This window comes from Bos grunniens, chromosome 8 (genome assembly GCF_055505025.1).
Source record: "Bos grunniens cultivar Pamir isolate PY7600 chromosome 8, Bosgru_T2T1.0, whole genome shotgun sequence".
NCBI lineage: Eukaryota > Metazoa > Chordata > Mammalia > Artiodactyla > Bovidae > Bos > Bos grunniens.
The window spans coordinates 100,495,641-100,516,695 of NC_141172.1; the positions used below are offsets into that span (position 1 = coordinate 100,495,641).

At 41.3% G+C, this 21,055-nt stretch overlaps 1 protein-coding gene across 17 annotated transcripts in view; it reads right to left on the minus strand.

Moving 5' to 3' along the window:
• ECPAS (Ecm29 proteasome adaptor and scaffold) overlaps window positions 1-21,055 on the minus strand; it is a 107,488-nt gene that overhangs the window by 83,156 nt on the left and 3,277 nt on the right. For 9 of the 17 annotated variants that reach the window (XM_086315939.1, XM_086315951.1, XM_086315946.1 and 6 more), the window contains exon 2: window positions 14,659-14,762. The exons of 6 other annotated variants lie outside the window; for them this stretch is intronic. In XM_086315939.1, coding sequence (XP_086172065.1) covers window positions 14,659-14,680 — 22 coding nt within the window. In that variant the 5' untranslated portion in view covers window positions 14,681-14,762. Of the gene's footprint in view, window positions 1-14,658; window positions 14,763-16,337; window positions 18,253-18,711; window positions 18,751-21,055 lie in introns of those variants that run through there. 2 more of the 17 variants (XM_086315942.1, XM_086315941.1) reach the window with 2 other exon arrangements.

Sequence of the window (21,055 nt, forward strand, 5' to 3'; positions counted from 1 at the left end):
TGGTCATTAGTTGATAACTGTATAAGCTATGGGATAGCTACTGAGAGTTTGTGCTTTAGTGTATACTTGAAATTTCCATAATAATTTTCAGAGAAAGACATATATATATATGCATGCACATACACATAAAGATATAGATACATAAATATAGATATGTAGATATGTATCTCCATGGGGAGCCTAGAGGCAATGACAACCTGGCACAATCGAGTAGCAACAAGCACACCCAGTACCCAGATCTTAGTCTTTAAAAACATTCTCCAGGCAAAGGAGCCTGACTCTAGGGCCAGGGTGAGGAAAAAACCAGGTGGACATGAAGCATCCTGCAGAAAAGAAAGGGGGCCAGATAGGAAAGGGGGCCTGGAAGGAGTCAAAAGGATGCAAGAACCACCCTGAAAGAGCTCCATCACAGTCAAGGCTGGAACAAATTGAGGAACTAATAACACAGTATTGGATTCTAACCCAAAGTATAAAAGAAATCTACATGACCCAGTGATATAAATAAATGATTGAATGGTTAAATGCATGGAGGAAAAGAGACAAGTCTTTCTTACAGAATTTCAATGAATATATGTGTAGATACTTTCCCCTACAGGAGATAGACCTTAATTCCTGCCTCTATCCATCACCCCTGTAGGGTAGACCAGATTTAGCGACTTGCTTCCAAAGAATAGAAGAGAGAATGAGGAAGACGTTAACTTCACAGTGGTACAACTGGATAAACACTGTTTTAACCAGGTGATGCCATGGCGGGTATCAGGCTCCCAAATGTGACAAGAAGGGCATTTCACCTCTGGGGTATTCCTTCCGAAAACTCACGACCTCCATCAAGACATGGGGTAACACAAACAAACCAACACCAAGTCAAAATACATCCTACAGGATACATGGCCAGTACTGCCCAAGATTTTCAAGATCGTGGAACAGAAAGACTAAGAAACTGTCACAGACCAGAGGAGTCTGGGGAGACGTGACAGCTAAATGCAGTGTGGCAAACTGGACTGGATCCCAGAACAGAAAGAGGACATTAGTGGAAAAACTGGTGAAATCCAAATAAAGTCTCAAGTTCAGCTTTTAAAATAGTAAAGGAAGGAATGGAGGGGAGGCGCGCATGCTGACTCTGAGATTAGCAGACCAAAGGCTTCGATTTGCTAGCAGTTGAAACACTGCTGTAAAAGTAGCTTTTAAGAACAATGGATTCAATCCACAGTATCTGTGGAAGTTAGAGATAAGGCGTCTCCGCCCTGCCTCAGCGCCTCAGAGATCTCAGGCAGTGGAAACTACAGATTTTAGCTACAGAAACTTAAAATTGTTTGGTGGAAGAAGACAGGGCTAGATTCCTCATAAGAAATTGATCTGCAGAACCTGTGCCAAAGGCTTAAAAAAAAAAAAAAAAAATCAAGTGACATCTGGTCCCTTCCATTTTTCATACAATCATCTGAGTGCTGCTCCTGTATGCCCAGCAGAGCACTGAACACTTTGTCCCTCACTAGAAAGGAAAAGATAACATCCCAACATAGTAAAATTGCGGATGATGGGAATGTGGGAATGGAAAGAGAGGGCATCAGACATCACATGGGGGTCCTTGTCAGAGAAGTCGAGCACCCTTAGGGAACAGGCAATGCCTCCACATCCTTTGGGAAGGTCAGTGTCACACTGCTGCATCATTCTGAGTAACAGCGGCACTTTCAACAAACCATCATCAATTGTGTTCAACTTTATGAAAAGAAATGTAAATAAAAATGCAGATATAATCGGCCACTGACCTTTCCAACCTACAAAGTCAACAAAAAAGGGGGAAACATGGCAACAGGATGGTGGCTGAATCCTGTTGTCAGAGGCACAAGAGGAGGAGAACCTGAACCTCAACCCTGGACACTGAGCCCCGTGAAAGTGACAGTCCGCGGGCCTCTCACCCCAGACGCGCCTATTCAGAAACAAGAAGTGTAACCACACATTCTGAAAATTCAAGAGGAATCTAACGTTCAAGTTCACCCTTGAATTGAGATCCTCCAGGTCATCACCAAAGCATCTGGGGTATGACAGACATTATTCTAGAGGCAAGAGCAAGTTTCATCAACGGTGATGTTATTCCTCTTATTCAAACCCATACGGACTTAATTTCACTTACGAGTACATTAAAGACATCACCATACCCTCAGATCATCACTGTTCAATGTGGGGAATATCTTCTGAACTATTGTTTTTTCCTGTTCATACACTAACATTATTTTAACGTAAAAACTGGAATATAACATATACCATTTTACAATCTGCCTTTTTTTTCCTTTTAATTAACACAAACACATGGAGTAATGCACGTCTCAGGACTTTTCAGATTTTTTTAATTAAAATAAAGTGTATATGCTTTCTATTTCAAATAACCCTAAGCACATTGTGTGTTCTAGGGCAGTTCATATAATTAGATACATTCAGATTTCTGCAGCAAGACATATGGATATGTCTTACTATGTGGGATAGTCAATTATAAAGAACCTCACATCCATTCAGGTCAGGTTTTAATATCAAGAGTTACACTAAAAAAAAAAAAAAACTTGAGATATGTATAAAATTTTAAGTATCCTTCCATCAGTCCAGTTCAGTCACTCGACACTAAGTAAAGATCTAATTGATAATAGCAACTTTAGAGGAAGAATGATTTTATTCAGCTATGTGTGCTATTACCAGATTACAGAACCACAAGCAATGCTCCAAAGACCATCTTTATCCCTGTGTATCTGTGCACTTGGATGGGTTTCTGTAAGCTAAAACCCTAGAAAGGGGACTACTAAGGCAAAGTGTAGGAGTGTCAAGTTGAAGAGAGTTTTGAAAAATGCCCTTCAAAAGGTTATGATCCTTTATACCACTAGCCGGAGAAGGCAATGGCACCCCACTCCAGTACTTTTGCCTGGAAAATCCTATGGACGGAGGAGCCTGGTAGGCTGCAATCCATGGGGTCGCTAGGAGTTGGCCACGACTGAGCAACTTCACTTTCACTTTTCACTTTCATGTGCTGGAGAAGGAATTGGCAACCCACTCCAGTGTTCTTGCCTGGAGAATCCCAGGGACGGGGGAGCCTGGTGGGCTGCCGTTTATGGGGTCGCACAGAGTCGGACACGACTGAAGTGACTTAGCATAGCATAGCATACCACTAGCAGTACACGTAAATACCAATTTCCCTCTATTCCTGTCTATACTGAGTAATCTAATCAATCTTACCAAGATTGTAAGTAATCCATCTTAGTTGAATATGATAGATGAGAAAGAACCACACTATTGTTTCATATATATTTTATTACTGAGGTAAAGTATCTTTTAAAATATTTATTGGTCATTTGAAATATCTTCTTCAGTGAATTATCTTATTCTTTTGACCTGCTAAGTTCTAAAAGCTTCTATATAATATTGAAAACATTTCTGCCTGTTCCCCCATAAATTAAAATGCTTTTTTCCCAGTACGCCTAGTGACTTTTTTCTTATTGTATCTAAGTTTTTCAAATATCAATGTACCATTCCTTCATTTTATGGCTTCTGAGTTTCTAGCCATGCTTAGAAATACCTTTTTAACCCTAAGATTATAAAAATACTATATTCTACAGGAAAGAGTTAACACAGCGGGCCTGACACTGCTCTCCTTACAGGGTTTTGTCAGTCAAGGCCAGTCCTTGGCTGCCACGGGAAAGCTTGGATTCAGGAGGGTTCCCACTACAGCCAGGGCTGATGAAGAGCGACTGGCTGTGTCTGAACCGTTTGTGCAAACAGTATGCGGTATGCTCCCCACATGCTTTCCTCCTGAGAATCTGGAATTTTGCAACGTGTTAGGCAGAAGGTGCCAATGTGAAGAGCACCAAATAAAAGCCTTCAGTAATGAGTCTCTAATGAACCTCCCCTGCGGACAACACTTCACACGTGCTGTCTTAACTTGTGTGAGTTCCTAACTCACTGCTGAAGAATTACTCATGTCCCACGTGCCTCAACTGGGAGAGGACTCTCAGAAGCATGCACCTGGCTTCCTCCAGACTGCTGCTTTTTATCCTTTCATGGTAATAAATATTAGCCATGAGTACAAGTAAGTGCGTAGTCCTGTGAATCCCAGTAAGTCATGGAGCCTGGGGTGGTCCTGGCAACCCCAACACACACACACTTATCTGTGTTTTCTTCTAGCTCTTACAATTTTCCTTTCTATTTCCAAGTCTTTAATCCAACTTGAATTTTTTTTGGCTCATGAAGGATGTAAAGAAGCCTTGTCTTTTGTGGGTTTTTAAAATCTCCTTCATTGTAAAATAAAACATTTAGAAATGTGTGCAAGATTTAAGTGTAATTTAATGAATTATTATAAACACCTATGTAACTACTGCCCAAGTCAAGAAGAAAAATTTGTTTTGAAACTCGCACAAAGAAAGGTTTCTACTCGACTTAGAGAGGACTGAAACACTGTTGAACACTCAAAAGCACCATGAATTTTAAGGTCACCTAACATCACAAAGGTAATTACAGCCATGTATGAACTAGAACGGGGTCTTCTGACGTTCAGTCTAAAAACCTTTGCCTACCTATGAGGAGAAGGGGGAAACAGAGGATGAGCTGGTTGGATGGCATCACCAACTCGATGGACACGAGTTTGATCAAACTCCAGGAGATAGTGAAGGACAGGGAAGCCTGGCATGCTGCAGTCCATGGGGGTCACAGAGTCAGACACGACTGAGCAACTGAACACCACCACCCATGCAACTGTCTACCGTGATGAGCTGCGTTTTATAGGGCAGGATCCCTGTACACTGCACCTTCTACAAGGAGCCCTGTTTGAGAGAATCACCAGAAGGGCATAAGAATTTGCCAGATTCAGGTGGTATCTGTGACAATGGGAAAATGTACAAATTCAAAGGTCAGAAAACAACACCAGAGAAAGCTCATTACTATGAATAAGAAGCTAAGTCCAAACGTGTCAACCTATAATGGACCTCCTCCTGCCTGCTCCTCCAGATTCTCTCCTCCTCCCAGGCCCAGCACCCTGCTTCTTTCACCCTGTGAAGCAGACTCCCTGTCGAGGTCACTCGTTCACTCACACTCATTCCAGCATGAATCGAAACCCTACTGTGTGCCAGAGCTTGGTGGGCATGGGTACAGAGTAGAGAAGAAAGAGGTGAGGCTGGTACTATGCTTAGCACACATGTATGGTATCTGCAGGAGAAAACAACAACAAAAGGCCTGAGACGGACTGCTCAAGACAAGAGCATTTAAGGATGGAAGGAGAGTCTGAGAAAGGGAAGGACAGGCAGCACACAAAAACAGGAAGAAAACTGAGTATGAGGTCATGAGAACTAAGGAAAGAAAAAATGGACTAGTCAGGAAGAACTGGAAAAAATTTGCTTGCCTGTATTAAAAACAAAAAAATTTAAAATTCCATGCAGGTAAATAAATGACACAAGTGTAAGAAGCAAGATTGTAAAGCTTTTAAGAGAAAACTGAAAAGGGAATGCTAAAGTTCAAATACAAAACACAAAAGGCTAATAGGTTAAGATTTTAAAATATCATAAAACACACCATAAAGTAAAAGAATAAGCTATAAATAGCTACAATGTTTTTAAATGAAAAGAACTTGAGCAAAGAACATACTTTAAAAACTCCTACAAATCAAGGAAAAGCAAATTAATTCAAACTTTTTAAATGGACAAAGGACATAAGCAGGCAATTCAGAGATGAGAGTCATATACTTAACAACAAAGAAAAAGATCCTCAATCACACTGATCAGGAATACGCAAACCTAACACAATAATGAGATACAATTTCGCACCTTTTACATTAGAAAAATGGGCTTCCCTTGTAGCTCAGCTGGTAAAGAATCTGCCTTCAATGCGGGAAACCTGGGTTTGATCCCTGGGTAGAGAAGATCCCCTGGAGAAGGGAAAGGCTACCCACCCCAGGATTCTGGCCTGGAGAATTCCATGGACTGTACAGTCCATGGGGTTGCAAAGAGTTGGACACGACTGATCGACTTTCACTTCACGTTAGAAAAAATCTTCAAATGTTGGCAAGAACTGGAAACCAACCAAGAGGAACTGAGGCTTACTGTTCACGCGTGTACACTGATACAATCTCCAAGCAACAAGTCTCTAGTTAAGCAGTCTCCACTGTAGCTCAACAGGCACATCCGTTCAACCTGGCAACTCTACTCCAGGGGAATATACTCTAGAGAAGTGCTAGTCAAACTAGTCCACCAGCCCTCTAAGAGAGAAGTAACCCTTCTTCCTTCAGTGGGAAAGTCTCACCAGCATAAGAAATGTTAAATAAAATAACAGTGAGAGTTGATTTACATTCTGCCACAAGTGCCCTATTTGCAAGACATAATTCCTCAGTCCTCAGAAAACAACTTCTGTATCACTGTCCTGGAGAAAAACTCCCGGGGAGAGACAAGCACAAGGACAGCTGTAAGAAACTGCTTCGGGCCTTCACTGGTGTCACAGTGGATAAGAATCCACCTGCCAACGCAGGCCACGTAACGTGGGTTGGATCCCTGGTGCAGGAAGGCTTCACATGCTGCAGGGCAATTAAGCCCATGCACCTCAACGACTGAAGCGTGCGTGCCTGGAGCCCATGTTCTACAACGAGAAGCCGGCGCACCGCAACAAAAGACAATCCCCCGCCTGCCACAACTAGAGAAAGCCTGTGCAAAGCAACAAAGACCCAGCACAGCCAAAAATAAGTGAATAAATAAAAACTTAAAAAAAAGAAAGAAACTGTTCATTGCCACGGGGTTAGTAAATGAAAGAAAGAGCAGAAACGATCTAAATGTCAGTTACCAGGAAAATGGCTAAAGCAAATGTGGCAGGCTCATATAACAATGAAAATACGCAAGAGTCACATGTCACATGGACCAGCGTAACAATATCTTAAAAACTAAGATCAAACAAAGGAAGCAAGTTGCAGGATGCTGCTGCTGCTGCTGCTTCAGTTGTGTCCAACTCTGTGAGACCCCGTAGACGGCAGCCCACCAGGCTCCTGCGTCCCTGGGATTCTCCAGGCAAGAACACTGGAGTGGGTTGCCATTTCCTTCTCCAATGCAAGAAAGTGAAAAGTGAAAGTAAAGTCGCTCAGTCGTGTCTGACTCTTCGCGACCCCATGGACTGCAGCCTACCAGGCTCCTCCATCCATGGGATTTTCCAGGCAAGAGTACTGGAGTAGGGTGCCATCGCCTTCTCCGAAGTTGCAGGATATGTACATTATAATTCCACTCATGTCAAGTTTTTCAGTGTGTGTGTGTGTGTGTGTGTGTGTATTGCTTATGATATACACTGCACAGGAAAGACAAGCCCTAGGTGAAAGAGAAGGGAAGGGGAGAGGAGAGAAAAAAAGGAAAATTTGTATAGGGTAACATAGGGAGTCTGAATCTTATCAGTAATGTTTAGTCTTATTAAAAAATAAAAGACCTGAAGTGAACAGCAAAAAATGTACAGATCTGACAAAGATGAGTGGGGACATAACTGTTTCTAAGATTATTCAGTATATTTTTCTTCATACTTGAAATATTTCATTATGTTAAAAAAGAATATACATACATACCATAACTGTTTTATGATACTATATAAAAAGAAAATATATCAGTAATTTTTCTTTGTATTTTCATGTACTTTTCAAATATTCTTCAGTAAAAATATATTTCTTTCAGGAAAAATAACATACAGAGAAAATTTTTTTTAAAGAATCCATGTTTCAAGGATAAAGAAATTTAAAACTTGAAAGGAGCCTTAAAAGAATATGGGAGAACAAAAACAAGAACATTTACTGTTAGAAACGAAACTGACACGGCCATTGGGAAACTAAACGCTCTTACCACACAATCTGCCAAGTGCCGTCCTTGGCGTTTACCTAAAGGAGCTGAAAACACATGTCCACAGAGAAACCTGCACACGGACATTTACAGCAGCTTTATTCGTTCAGCCTTACTGCCAACGCTTGGAAGCAACCAAGAGGTCCTTCAGCAAGTGAATGAATAAACTGGTACACACAGACAATGAAATATTACTCAACACTCAACAAAAATGAGCTGTCAAACAATGAAGAGACATGGAAGAACCTTAAAGGCATATTACTATGTGAAAGAAGACGATCTGAAAACACTACATGCTACGATTCTAACTATATGATGTTCTGCAAAAGGAGACAGTAAAAAGACCAGCAGTTGCCAGGGAGGAAGAGGGGAGGAGGGATGAATATGACAAGCACAGAGGATTGTAGAGCAGTGAAAATACTCTGCGATATTACAATGATGGATATGTATCATTATACATCTGTCCAAACCCACTGAGGACACAGCACCGAGAGCCAACCATGGTGTGGACTTCAGAAGAGGGGTAGTTACAATGTGTCAGTGTGGCTCCATCCCTGGTGAGAGATGTGCCATCTGGCGGGCAGGGCGAGGCATATGGGAAACCTCTGTGCCTCCCTGTCAGTCTTGCTGCAAACCTAAAAAAGCTTCTAAAAAACACTTAGTATAGAGGGGAACATAACAGAAACAGAGATTCTTAAATCCCCAAATAAACAATTTTCAGTTTAGCTTATATCAGCTATTATATTCATGTAGGGAAAAAAAAATCTACTAAGAATAAATATATTCATTCACTTTTCATTGAATAATTCTTTGATTCTTATTATTCACCTATCTTCAATTTCTCCAGCTAAAGGGACAGAAAGGATCTTCCTTCCTCCTAACCCTCAAGAAAGAAATAACCCAGGAAAAGTTTAAGGGCTTCATTTCAGTGTTATCTACCATTAGTCATGGATAATTCTGAAAACATATCATTATCCTTGAGAAATAAAACTGTCCAGATAAATCACTCATTCTTCGTAGCTCTCCAAAAAATATAACTTTGGCCTCTGAGTCAGGGAAGAAATGCTATTTTCTCACAGAACTAGACAAGGTGGCTTTCACTCATATTATCACTTAAGGAAAAAATATTTTAAAAAATGAAAAAGAAAGAAGAAAAGAAAAAGCTGCTGCTTCTAAGTCGCTTCAGTCGTGTCTGACTCTGTGTGACCCAATAGACAGCAGCCCACCAGGCTCCCCCGTCCTTGGGATTTTCCAGGCAAGAACACTGGTGGGTTGCCATTTCCTTGAAAAGAAAAAGCATAACTCTCTTTCCTTAGATGAATCACCTCTTCATGACAACTTACACATCAAAACATTCCTTAGAAAGTATGCAAGAAAAGCATTACTGTCAAAAGGACCGGGGCAAGGACTATATTTAAGGTAGTAATTACCCCAGGTGGTGGCATTTCAGAGGATTCTTTTCTGGCTTGCTGGTTTAATTCTATGTCATTACTAATTTATCAGTATTTCATGAGCATGAATTACTTGTGTGAATTAAAAAGAGAAAAATGGTTATTCCAGGGGGACAGGTTTCAGATTTCTTTACATTTGTTTAAATTCTCTACAAACATTATTTTTTTTTCTGAATGTGAAAGCAAATTTTAAATTATAAATAAGGTTGAGAAGCCTGAAGTGGAAGATGAGATTGAAAGGGAAAGCTGAAAATACTTGGACCACTGCTCACAGCATCATTAATCAATTAACAATCCAACACTACAGGATATTTTGAGAAAGATCTGTCAAGTTACCACTGAAATACACTAGACTATTAAAGAATAATTTCACAAGGAAACAGACTCCCTAAAAGTATTCAATTTCTTCTGCTTCACATGTATGTGAATATATTACAGTCAAAAAGCAGTTTTACATGGCCATTTGAGCCTCAAAAGGCCTGTGAGGTGAGCAGCTATTGTCTGCATTTGTAGATGAAAAAAACGGGCTCAGGATCCTGACTGACTTGCCAAAGGTCAAAGCTAATGACACAGAGTCACAAGTTGAACCAAGAGAGGTCTTTAACCTCAAAGTGCACAACAGAACACAGTTACCACCCTCTGAAGTATTAATACTGTTTACTGAAGTAGGTAATATTCGCTTCAACTTACAGACGAGGAAACAGAGCCTAGAAGTCATTGAGAATGCTGAGTAGGAAGTGGCAGGGCTAGGATTCAACCTCCTGGTCCAAGTACCAACCCAAAGCTCCTTCTGAAATGCTACATTACAGCAAGGCTGAGGCGGAGAAAGCGGGCGGGGATGACGCTAAGCCTTGCTAGACAACTATGAACAACATGACTTTGTACCCTGACCACAGCCAATGTGACAGGAATGGCCCCTGACTCATCCATCTCTTCCTCAGGTGCACAGAGAAGCTGGAAGAACTAGAGGACCTCTAATTCCTAGTTCCAAACCCCTCCTGAGAGCCCCTCTTATATCCGTAAGACTCCCTGATTCCTTATAGTAAGTATCCCATTTTTGCTTACACCACGTTACCACCGGATAAGTAAGTCAAAGTTGCTCAGTTGTGTCTGACTCTTTGCAACCCCATGGACTCTACAGTCCATGGAATTCTCCAGGCCAGGATACTGGAGTGGGTAGCTGTTCCCTTCTCCAGGGGATCTTTCCAAACCAGGAATCAAATCCAGGCCTCCCGCATTGCAGGCAGATTCTTTACAATCTGAGTCACCAGGGAAGCCCTCAGGGAAATTCACCTTACCACTGGGTCCAAATGCAAATAGACAGTCTTTGCCAAGAGGAAAAAAAAAACAGATCTACTTCCATTAAAGTACATTAAAAGGGACTTCCCTAGTGGTACAGTGGTTAAGACCTTGTGTTCCACCACAGGGGATGCAGGTTCAATCCCTGGTAAAGGAACCAAGATCCCACAGGCCTTGCAGCCAGAAAACCAAAACATAAAATAGAAGCAATATGGTAACAGATTAAAAGACTTTAAAAATGGTCCGCATCAAAAAAAAAAAAGTCTTAGGGGAAAAAAGGACATTAAAAAAGTAAGTAGCAGCTAGAACATGTAGCATATGCCTGGGGTGAATATCAAAGGAGACAGGAAGTCCTTCCTAAGAGTGGACCAGTCCAGCCACAAAGGACCTTCCCAACCATGCATCACATTACTCCCCACCAGCCGTCCACACTGCAAGAGCTGCTTAAGTGCGCCCTGTGTTCTTTCTGCCCAGCTCTTTTTTTCGACCTAGTCCTCATCCAGGAATACTCTCCCAACCTCTCCTGACCATCTCTCTGTCTCCACATACCCAACTCTTCTCCATTTGAGGTCCAGCTCAAATACTACATGCTTCACACTTACACATCCCTTTCTGGCTCAACAAACTCTCAAAGCCCTTTTCTATATCTCCCCTGGCACTTGTTATCTGTCGCTGTGCATTTTGCCACTGGCCAATCTTCCTTCCCAAGACCGTACAGCTCTGTGAGATGCGCTTCCACATAATGGTACCCATTTGTTCATCCATCTCCAGAATTCTGCAGGTTGAGACACTGTGACTTAGTCTCGGTATCCCAGCATTTAACGCAGTGCCTCACAGAAAGAAGCTGCTCAAATACCTGTTGGGTGTATGCAAAATTAATTCCTCATGCACTGGAAAAGCTATTTCGGTTGATAACTCTGCAGCAAAGGAAAGGAGGGGATTGGTAGCAATTCATTACACATGACATCAGAATCTCTTCAGAAAAGGACTGTATGTTTTTAATATCATAAGTGCTTAAGGCTTTTTTAAAAAAAGAAGAGGTAGAGGGAAATCCAGAAGGTTTGAAGGTGACAGACCTGTTCTGCTCCAAATAAGGTGGGGTACAGAAGTTATCGCAAAGAGAAGGATAGGAGAAAAAAAGAAAGATGGAAGGGGAGGCCAGACCAGGAAAGGGCAGAAGTCAAGGCCTTTCCCCATGACTCCCTACATCCAAGAGTTAAGAGCTGCTTTAGAGCTAAGTGAATTCCTGAAATGCTTAGGGAGAGAGGGGTGTGTCTACGTGTCTGTGTGCATCTGTGTGTGTGTGTGGGTGTCACCAGTGAAACACGTAGGTTTCATGTCCAAATTAACAAGGGTGTGTATGTGTATGTGTCTGTCTGTGTGTGTGTGTATCACCGGCGAAACGCATGGGTTTCATGTCCAAACTGACAAGGGTTTTCAGAAATGGGGCCCAGAAGCCAAGAAAAGCATTAACTTAAACTAAAAAATTCACAAAAATTGGATGTGATAGAGTGCAGGCATAGTGCAGTGAGTCCCTCTGGACTTTGACAATCTCTTCAATTAGGAGATAAAGGCTAAAACTACGAAGAAGGACGCCCTAACTGGAATCTAGATTTTATATGTAATACTCAATCTCTTCTGGCAGATCAATCTGCCAGAATTAAAAAATCTAACCACATACCAACTGGTAGTGACAGTCCACATCATCTATTGAAATTCCCAGGTGGCTCAGATAGTAAATCGTCTGCCTGCAATGTGGGAGACCTGTGTTTGATCCCTGGGTCAGGAAGATCCTCTGGAGAAAGAAATGGCAACCCACTCCAGCACTTTTGCCTGAAAAAGTCCATGGACGGAGGAGCCTGCAGTGGGCTGCAGTCCATGGGATCGCAAAGAGTCGGACACGACTGAACAACTTCACATCTACTGATTTCTATTTACCATTTTGGGTCACCAAATGTCACTCTAATACTTGGCAAAATCTAAATGAGATCAGTAGGATACTTCTTTGGGAATTAATGCTTACAACTGTGATGTCATTCTGTGTTTTTAAAGATAAGCTTGCCCCTGTTTCCCACTTTTTTTTTTAAGGAACTCATTAAACACAAATGTATTAAAAAGAAAATGTGGAGGAGTCCAGCAGTAAATACAAATATAGTAACACGAGCGGGGTCGGGGGCGATGGAGGGAGGGGGAGGTGCGGAATCCATTCCCAGTGGGAGATAATCCACCATGGTGCCTGCGGCAGTTGCCTCCCTCCAGCCAGGGCAGCCTGAGAACCCAGCAGGCAGTAGATAAGAAACTTCTCAGGCAATGATGTCCTGAGCAGGAGGTTCCAGCTGACAAAGTCCCTGCTGAGACTCCTTCACCCCAGAACCAAGGCAATCAGACAAGCCATCTTCCTGTTCCCCAACCCACCAGTCTTAAATACCCCCAGGGGCCAAGCAGACACTCCCCTGTGGAAACCCCTGCATCAGGATGCACTAGTGACTAGACTCTTTCCAGGGAAGCGGAAAGTGGCCGGCCTTCTTCAGCTACTTCAGAAGTCCTAGCCATCTGCATATTTCAGGCTACTTTAAGCCCACTACCAACCCATGATAGCCCAGAGCAATGCTCTCCCCTCCCTGCTCAAACACACACAGCCCCTCACTCCCCCGCTGACCAACCCCTGCAACAGCACACACAAAGAGGGTGGGGTGGAAGAAATGACAGTTGGCTTGGCAGGGCTGGGTCAAGTGAAGAAACAGCAGTGCTCACCTGTGCCCTAGATTTAATGAACGTGCGCCAAACTCCAGACGCACTGAGGGCCACAAACACTCCCAACCCCCAGAGAGGCCCTCTTCCCCAGAGACAGTCGCTGGCAGAGGCCAGTCAGAAGTCAGTGTTAGTAAACTGATGAGCAGAAAGATTAGTTCAGCTTATGAAAGTCGGCTTAAAGGAGATGATACATACTATGCAAGAGGTCAGACTGCATACAAGTCAAATGTGTGCTGGTTGAGATCCACCCAAAGCAGTTAATTACTTACGACAACCCTCACTTGGATCTGTAAACTCTGGAAAGCTTTTTATTTAAGTCATTATTTAAATCCCAGCATTTGTGGTTTGACCTGCTTGCCTTCAGTCTATTGTAAATTAACACGTCTATCCATGTAGGCCCAAAAGCTCGAAGAAAGAATCTAGGCGCAAATAATGTCCTCATTTCTCTCCTAAACCCTTTACCCAACCTTTCAATTTTCCACTTTTCTGTTATGGAACAAAAATATGTGAAATAGCAAAAATAAACTCAAGTTTATTCTAAAGTTGAACTTTGGTTTACAAAATATTCCATTCATTTCATCACTCAAAATTCCACCTAAATGAATTAAGGCATCATACACCATTAGCAGCAAAGTACACACCAAGAAACAGTAGCATGACCTGGGCGAAGAGGAATCCAGTAGTTAAATTGAAAGATAGCAACAAAATGTACCTTTGGACCGAAGCTACAAAATCTCAGGTACTCGTGGATGTTGAACTCATAATATCAGAGAATTACAATCTGAATTTAGAGCTTCAATCACAGGACTATCCAGTGTCACCCAAGAGTGAACCTGACACCATATTCTTGCTCAGCCTCAGAATGAAGCAGAATTAACGGCTTTTCCATCACAGTGCATGTCAAATTGGCAGAATTAGGAATACCCAATTACCATGATGATGCCTTTCTCAATACCTCTTTTCACAAATAAAACAAACCCATGATGACCCTCCTGGAGCACATAAAGTCATGCTTTTTTGGTTGTGGTATACAATACTACTGGTGAACTAACACCCACACCCTTTTCCTTGCACACACTGCTAAGCAACACCTTTAAGTTTTATCTTTTTCTTGATAATTTTTTAAATGTTAATGTTTATGTGATAACGACAGACTAGAAGCTTCACATAAATAAAAACTAATATGAAGTTCACTGGTTCTCTCAGGACAGTCAGAGGAGAAAAACCCATGAAGATCTTGTGGGGGAAAGCTACTTGATAAATTTATGCATTTTTAAATGCTACTACAAAAAATGCACACATCCTAAGGAACTAAATCTACTAACCTCTACAATCAATGTGATACATGGTTTATCCAGTCTTGACAAAAATCCTCTGGATCACCAATGGTATGTTCATCCACTCGTACATATGCAATTGTATAAAGAATCTATTATTTAGAACACCAGGGAAAAAAAAAACAATTAAAAGATTTATATTTATAGCTACCATTTAAAAGAACAAAATAAGCAATTTTCATTTTTATGCTAAGATCTCCTACTTTGATGCATGCCCTGCTTTTGCAAATTCAGAATAAGGGGGGAAATTACAGTCATTTCCAAACTGGAGAAATAGTAAGGAACATGTCCATAAATAAAATTTGGTGTGTAGAAATAAGGTCCTACTGTATGGGACAGGGAACTATATTCAATATCCTGTAATAAAACATAATGTAAAATAACATGAAAAGGAATAAATATGTATAACAAGCACTTAGCTGTACACCAGACACAACATTGTAAATCAAGTATGCTAAGTTAAAGAAAAATTGAGTGTGTAGAAGTAATACGCTAATACTTTATATATTTTATATATATATACATACATATATATGTATATACACACACACATACTGGTAGTTATTAAGGCTAGAAAACTCCAATAAACATACATATTGTGCGTGTACATATATATCATAAACATACAAAACTTTATATTACAATTAGAACAAAGTGTCTGATTTATACCATATTTTTATAAGAGCATTAGTGGGTGGGCACACATGTTATTAACACATTACAACAATTGAGAATGTAAATGGTTGATAGGCATTACCGTGGGAACCTTTGCCCTCTTTTGACACTTTTGATCCCCTTCCCTGGTTCTTTCTGACTTCCTCTCAACCTTATCTATGCATAGCCCCAGACAGCTGTCTTCTGGACAATCTGTCCACATCACCCCACATTCTCCCAAGCCTCAGAATCAAAGTTCCCGCACATCTGCAACCCATGCCCAGCACTATACCAAAGTCCTTAGCGTATATCATTTCTTTCCACTCTTAGAACAACCCTGTAAAATAGCTCTGTTATCCCACTTTACAAATGAGAAATCCAGGCCCCAAAGTTAGGTCCTTTGACATTAAAACTTAAAAACGGCAGGGATTTCCCCAGTGGTCCAGTGGTTAAGAATCTATCTTTCAATGAAGGGTATGCAGGTTGGTTCCCCGGTCTGGGAACTGAGATCCCACCTGCTACAGGCCAACTAAGCCTGTGCAATGCTACCAGAGAGAAGCTTGCAAGTCGTGACTAAGACCTGAAGCAACCAAATAAATATCTAAAAAAAATAAAATGTGGCAAGATCAGGATTCAAAACTAGTTCTGACTTCAAGGCCAGAGGTTTTAGTCACTGTTCGAAACAGTCTCCCTAGACAACTCAACATGGGTGCCTCAATAATTTAACCCATTCATTCAACAAATGATTTACTATTTCTTGAACACAAACCTGTTCTCTCTTATCTCTATTCTTAACTCCCAAAATCTGTCTAGAGGCCACATTCTCTCTCCTTGTAATCTCTCAGGTAGATTCTTAGAATCATCTCTAACTCCTCCAATGAATAACTCCCTACTATTCAGCCAATAGTTTCTGCCTATTTTCAGGATTTTAGATTATATTACCTGTCGAATCCACTTCTACTATCCCAGTTCAGACCTTAAGCTTCTGCTAACTTGGCTACTGTAATATTTACCTTTCTTTTAGCCTTGCTGCTCTTGGTCTCTGGACCCTTGCAATCAATGTTAACATCACGGCCACCTGTTAAACTTATAAAAGGATCTACTCATGTTACATTCCCTGCTTAAAAGCCTTTGATGCTCCTCTACTGTCTACAGAACAAAGTTCAGACTAGTTGTGTTGGCATTCCTATGCAAGCCAGTCCCAAGCTATCTTCCCAGCTTTACTTCCTACCACCATTCCTCACCAAGAATAATAATTTATATAGAATTTAACTGTCTGTACAGTGCATTAACATGTATATTAAGCCTAACAACACTGCATTTCTTATGGGAAAGAAACAGAGACTTAGTAAGGTAATACAATTTGCTCAAGATCTCAAACTGTAAAAGGCAGAAAGGGCCAAGCACCTTAACTCCAATCTTTAACTCCTTTCCCAGAATTTCATGCAGCCATCATATATCAGACTCACTTGAACTTTCTCTAAAAATACATATTTTTCAATCTCTATGTCTTAGCTCAAGTAATGTTCCGTTAACCTGGACTACAATGTCTCACTCCTTGACATTTCTAAAGAACGTTAGACATTTTTCATATCATACTTCCAATCAGTTATTTATATTTATATATAAACCTCCCTCTACGCTGGGGCTTCCCTGGTGGCTCAGGCGGTATAGACTCTGCCTGCACTGCAGGAGTCCCGAGTTTGATCCCTGGGTCAGGAAGATCCCCTGAAGGGAATGGCTACCCACTCCAGTATATTTGCCTGGAGAATTCCATGGACAGAGGAACCTGACAGGCTACAATCCATGGTGTCACAAAGAGTCAGACATGAGTGAGCAACTAACGAAAAAAATGACACTGAATGATAAGCTCTATGAGGCCAGGACCATAAGCTAGTCACTCCATTTTTAAAGTCTGCTTATTGAACCCGAAAATGTGTGGGGAAAACAAGGCCTGTAAGACAGCAAGCATCACAGCAGAGACTGGCCAGGACTGAAACCAGAGACCAGCAACTTGGATCAGACCATCTGAGCACACTGGCAGTGCCTACAATTTTAACATCTATCTTCTGAACAAAGTCGAATGCCCCAGTGCCGATTATTCTCGCCTACATTGGCCCTTATGAAATATTACAAGTTAGTGCAAGCAGAATTTAAAACAAGATGAGGTAGAAGTGAAAAACAACAAGTTATAAAAAGCAGAAATACCATTGCTATTTTCCATTGTAACCTTCCTTTTTGGCTAAGTAACCAAAACAGAGATGATACTGGCTTGATTTAGCCTGTTTACACAGTTCAGCTCAGCTGCATGCATGGCTGCCATTAAAACAGCCATCTCTCGGGGGCTATTTCAGTGTGCTCAGACTCATGTTCACCTACACAGCTACACTTAGAGCCTCCCCGTCTCATTCCCTAAAAGAGCCACTAAGATGCCTGGCTCTGGCAGAGACTCTCTCAGAAGACATATGACATGATGACTATCTAGCCAACATCTGAAAATTAAAGTGGCTGTGTCAAGTGGTCAAGTTGAGTAGCATCAATGTCTTTGAGAGTCCAGGCTGTTGCTCCTTCCGGAGTCGCCTTTACCCCAATGAAGATCAGGTTCTAAGGATGCCTTAGAATTATACAGCCCAAAATATGAAACCAATGAACAGCTGACCAGGTGAAAAGTCTCAAATGCTTCCTCCCCTCAGTCAGAAATCTCCCTACCCACTGCTAAAATATAACTACAATGTCAACATTTCCATGCATTGGCAGAGGATAATATTAGAGGAAAAACTAGTCCACATGCCTTGCACTGAATTTCATCCCATTCCAAACAGTTACATTACCCTAAATATAAAGAAAGAAAACTACAGACTGTGATCTTAAGTAATTTACAAACTAGATTTCAGAACTGCCTTTAACAGTCAGAAATAATCGTTCTCTATTTCAGCATCTTCCCCAAAAACCTATTATGTCCTATTCAATGAACATCAGAATCTTGTAACATTTTATACACTATAAGAGGTTTCTTCTGGAGGCTAGCAAGACATTGGGAAAAAAGCCATGCTGATCTTCTTATAAACTGCAGTTTCCCTTTCAGAGACAGCAGTACAACGGTAGCACAGGATTAACATAAACTCTGGAATCAAAGAATCTGAGTTCAAGCCCCAGCTCTGTAATATGAGGACAGCTCCACCAGACAATAACTACCAAAGTCACGGGGTTGTAAGGATTCAATCAATTAATATGTACAAAGTGATCAGAACACAACAGTAAGCTCTCAATAAACATTAGCTTTACCATTGTTCTATTACAATCACCTGATTCAAAGTGACAATGGCAGGATGTTTGTGCAAGGATAAAACATTTTAACAAATTCCAACCCAAGATTATCCTGCTTACCTTTTGGCAACCTTCATACATGATACCACTCCATGACACTACTCGGAAAAAAAAGAAAGAGAGAGAGGGAGAGGGAGAAAAGAAAAGAGAAGAGAAAGAGAAGAGTAAAAGACAAGCCTACCCATCAGTTCTCCTCCTCAGGAGCTCCTAAAGTGTGGTAGCAGATACGACTGAGAGCTACAGATGCCATTTAAATTTTTAACATGCATATCACTCCAAGTGCAATGGTAAAACACAAAGATTTAAAATCTATAGAAAGGCAGTGTTACCAGCTACACATCTCAAAATAACACACCTGAGGACCAAAACTGTTAATATTACTCTGCTGCTGCTAAGTTGCTGCTAAGTCGCTTCAGTCGTGTCCGACTCTGTGCGACCCCATAAACGGCAGCCCACCAGGCTCCCCTGTCCCTGGGATTCTCCAGGCAAGAACACTGGAGTGGGTTGCCATTTCCTTCTCCAGTGCATGAAAGTGAAACATGTAAGTGAAGTCACTCAGTCGTGTCCGACTCCTAGTGACCCCATGGACTGCAGCCTACCAGGCTCCTCCGTTCATGGGATTTTCCAGGCAAGAGTACTGGAGTGGGTTGCCACTGCCTTCTAGTATAATCTGTAACAACTCATACAGTTTGATCCTGACATATCTCTTTACATGTAGTCTTCCTCTTTCTTCTCAATAGTATTTTAATTCCATCAGCAGACTTCTTTTGTCGCCCACAGCAGTGTTAAAAAGCAGTCAGATAACTGGATTAAAGTAACATGTAGCTGAGAATTTAGGAATGCATCTGACTTCATCTCTTCATCAGCATGAACACTCTACGACAGGGGTCCCCAGCCTCCAGTTTCCTATTAGGAAGCCAGCCACATAGCAGGAGGTGAGCTTCAGGCAAGCAGGCTTCATCTGTATTGACAGCCACTCCCCATCACTCACATTACCACCTGAGCTCCGTCTTCTGTCAGATCAGCATATGATTCTCAAAGAAGTGCAAATCCTACTGTGAGCTGTGCATGCAAGGGATCTAGTTTGCTCCTTCCTTATGAGAATCATCCCAAAACCACTCCCCACCTCCAGTCCATGGAAAAACTGTCTTCCACAAAACCGGTCCCTGGTGCCCAAAAGGTGGAGGCTTGCTGCTCTATGGTACACCGAGGTACAGCCTAAAGGCTGGCTACCAATGCCATTGAGCCATCTGCGATCCAACTCTAACTCTACCACCTACTAGCTGTGGGATCTTGGGAGTCTAAAATGCCTGTTTTCCATGCCATAAAACAGCAGTAATAACTTTACCTACCTCTTAGGATTATATTGACGAATAAAACAATATATACAAAGCACTTAAAACAATGCTAGTGCTGAAATACTGAAGTGTACTGTTGTCTCCAATTCACTTTGAAACCCATCAAAATAAGATGGATTGAGTACCTAATGCCACTGAACTGTACACTTAAAAATGGTTAAGATGGTAAATTTTGTTACGTATGTGTATCTTACCACAATCCTTTTTTAAACAAAAATAACAAAATAATTAAAATAACATTTTAAAGTGTGGCTTGAAAATGGACAGATATGTGATAAAGCCAGTAGTGAAACATCATATGTAGAATCTAGGTAGTGGGATATGAAGGTTTATTTTCAACTTTTCTGTATGTTTGTGAAGATTTTTATTATAAAATATTGGGGGGAGGGAACAATGCTGGCATATAGTAGTTAGCTTTTATTATCATCTACTGGGGCTTCCCTGGTGGCTCAGATGGTAAAGAATCCGTGTGCCAATGCAGGAGATGTGCCGTTCAATCCCCGGGTCCGAAAGACCCCCTGAAGAAGAAAACAGCAACCCACTCCAGTATTTCTGCCTGGGAAATTCCATGGACAGAAGACCCTGGTGGACTACAGTCGATAGAGTCATACAGAGTCAGACACGACTGAGCAACGAAGCATACAGCACACACATCATCTACTAGTCATAAATAACAACCAGCAAACATTCAGATACTTAGCTCCTTTTTTTTTTACAGCCATCTCTCCTTTTATTACAGCCTTTCTGAAACTGAAAGTGATTTACGTTCCTTATATATATGTGCAGTATATTATGACTGTAATTTCAAGTTAAATTATTCTGAGGTATAAACTACCAAGTATTTAATCTCTCCTCAAACACAGAAACCAAGTCAACAGACATCTGTAGTCAATGACTGGGGATGTGACCAAACAGAACAATGAAAAGGCAAGGACTGGAATAACTTCCTCCTAACTTTTCCAGTAGCTGCTAAAGCCAATAAATTTCTTAACCAGAAGAACTGCCAACATGTTACCAGGTACCTGGTGTACAGGAGTACACTGCAC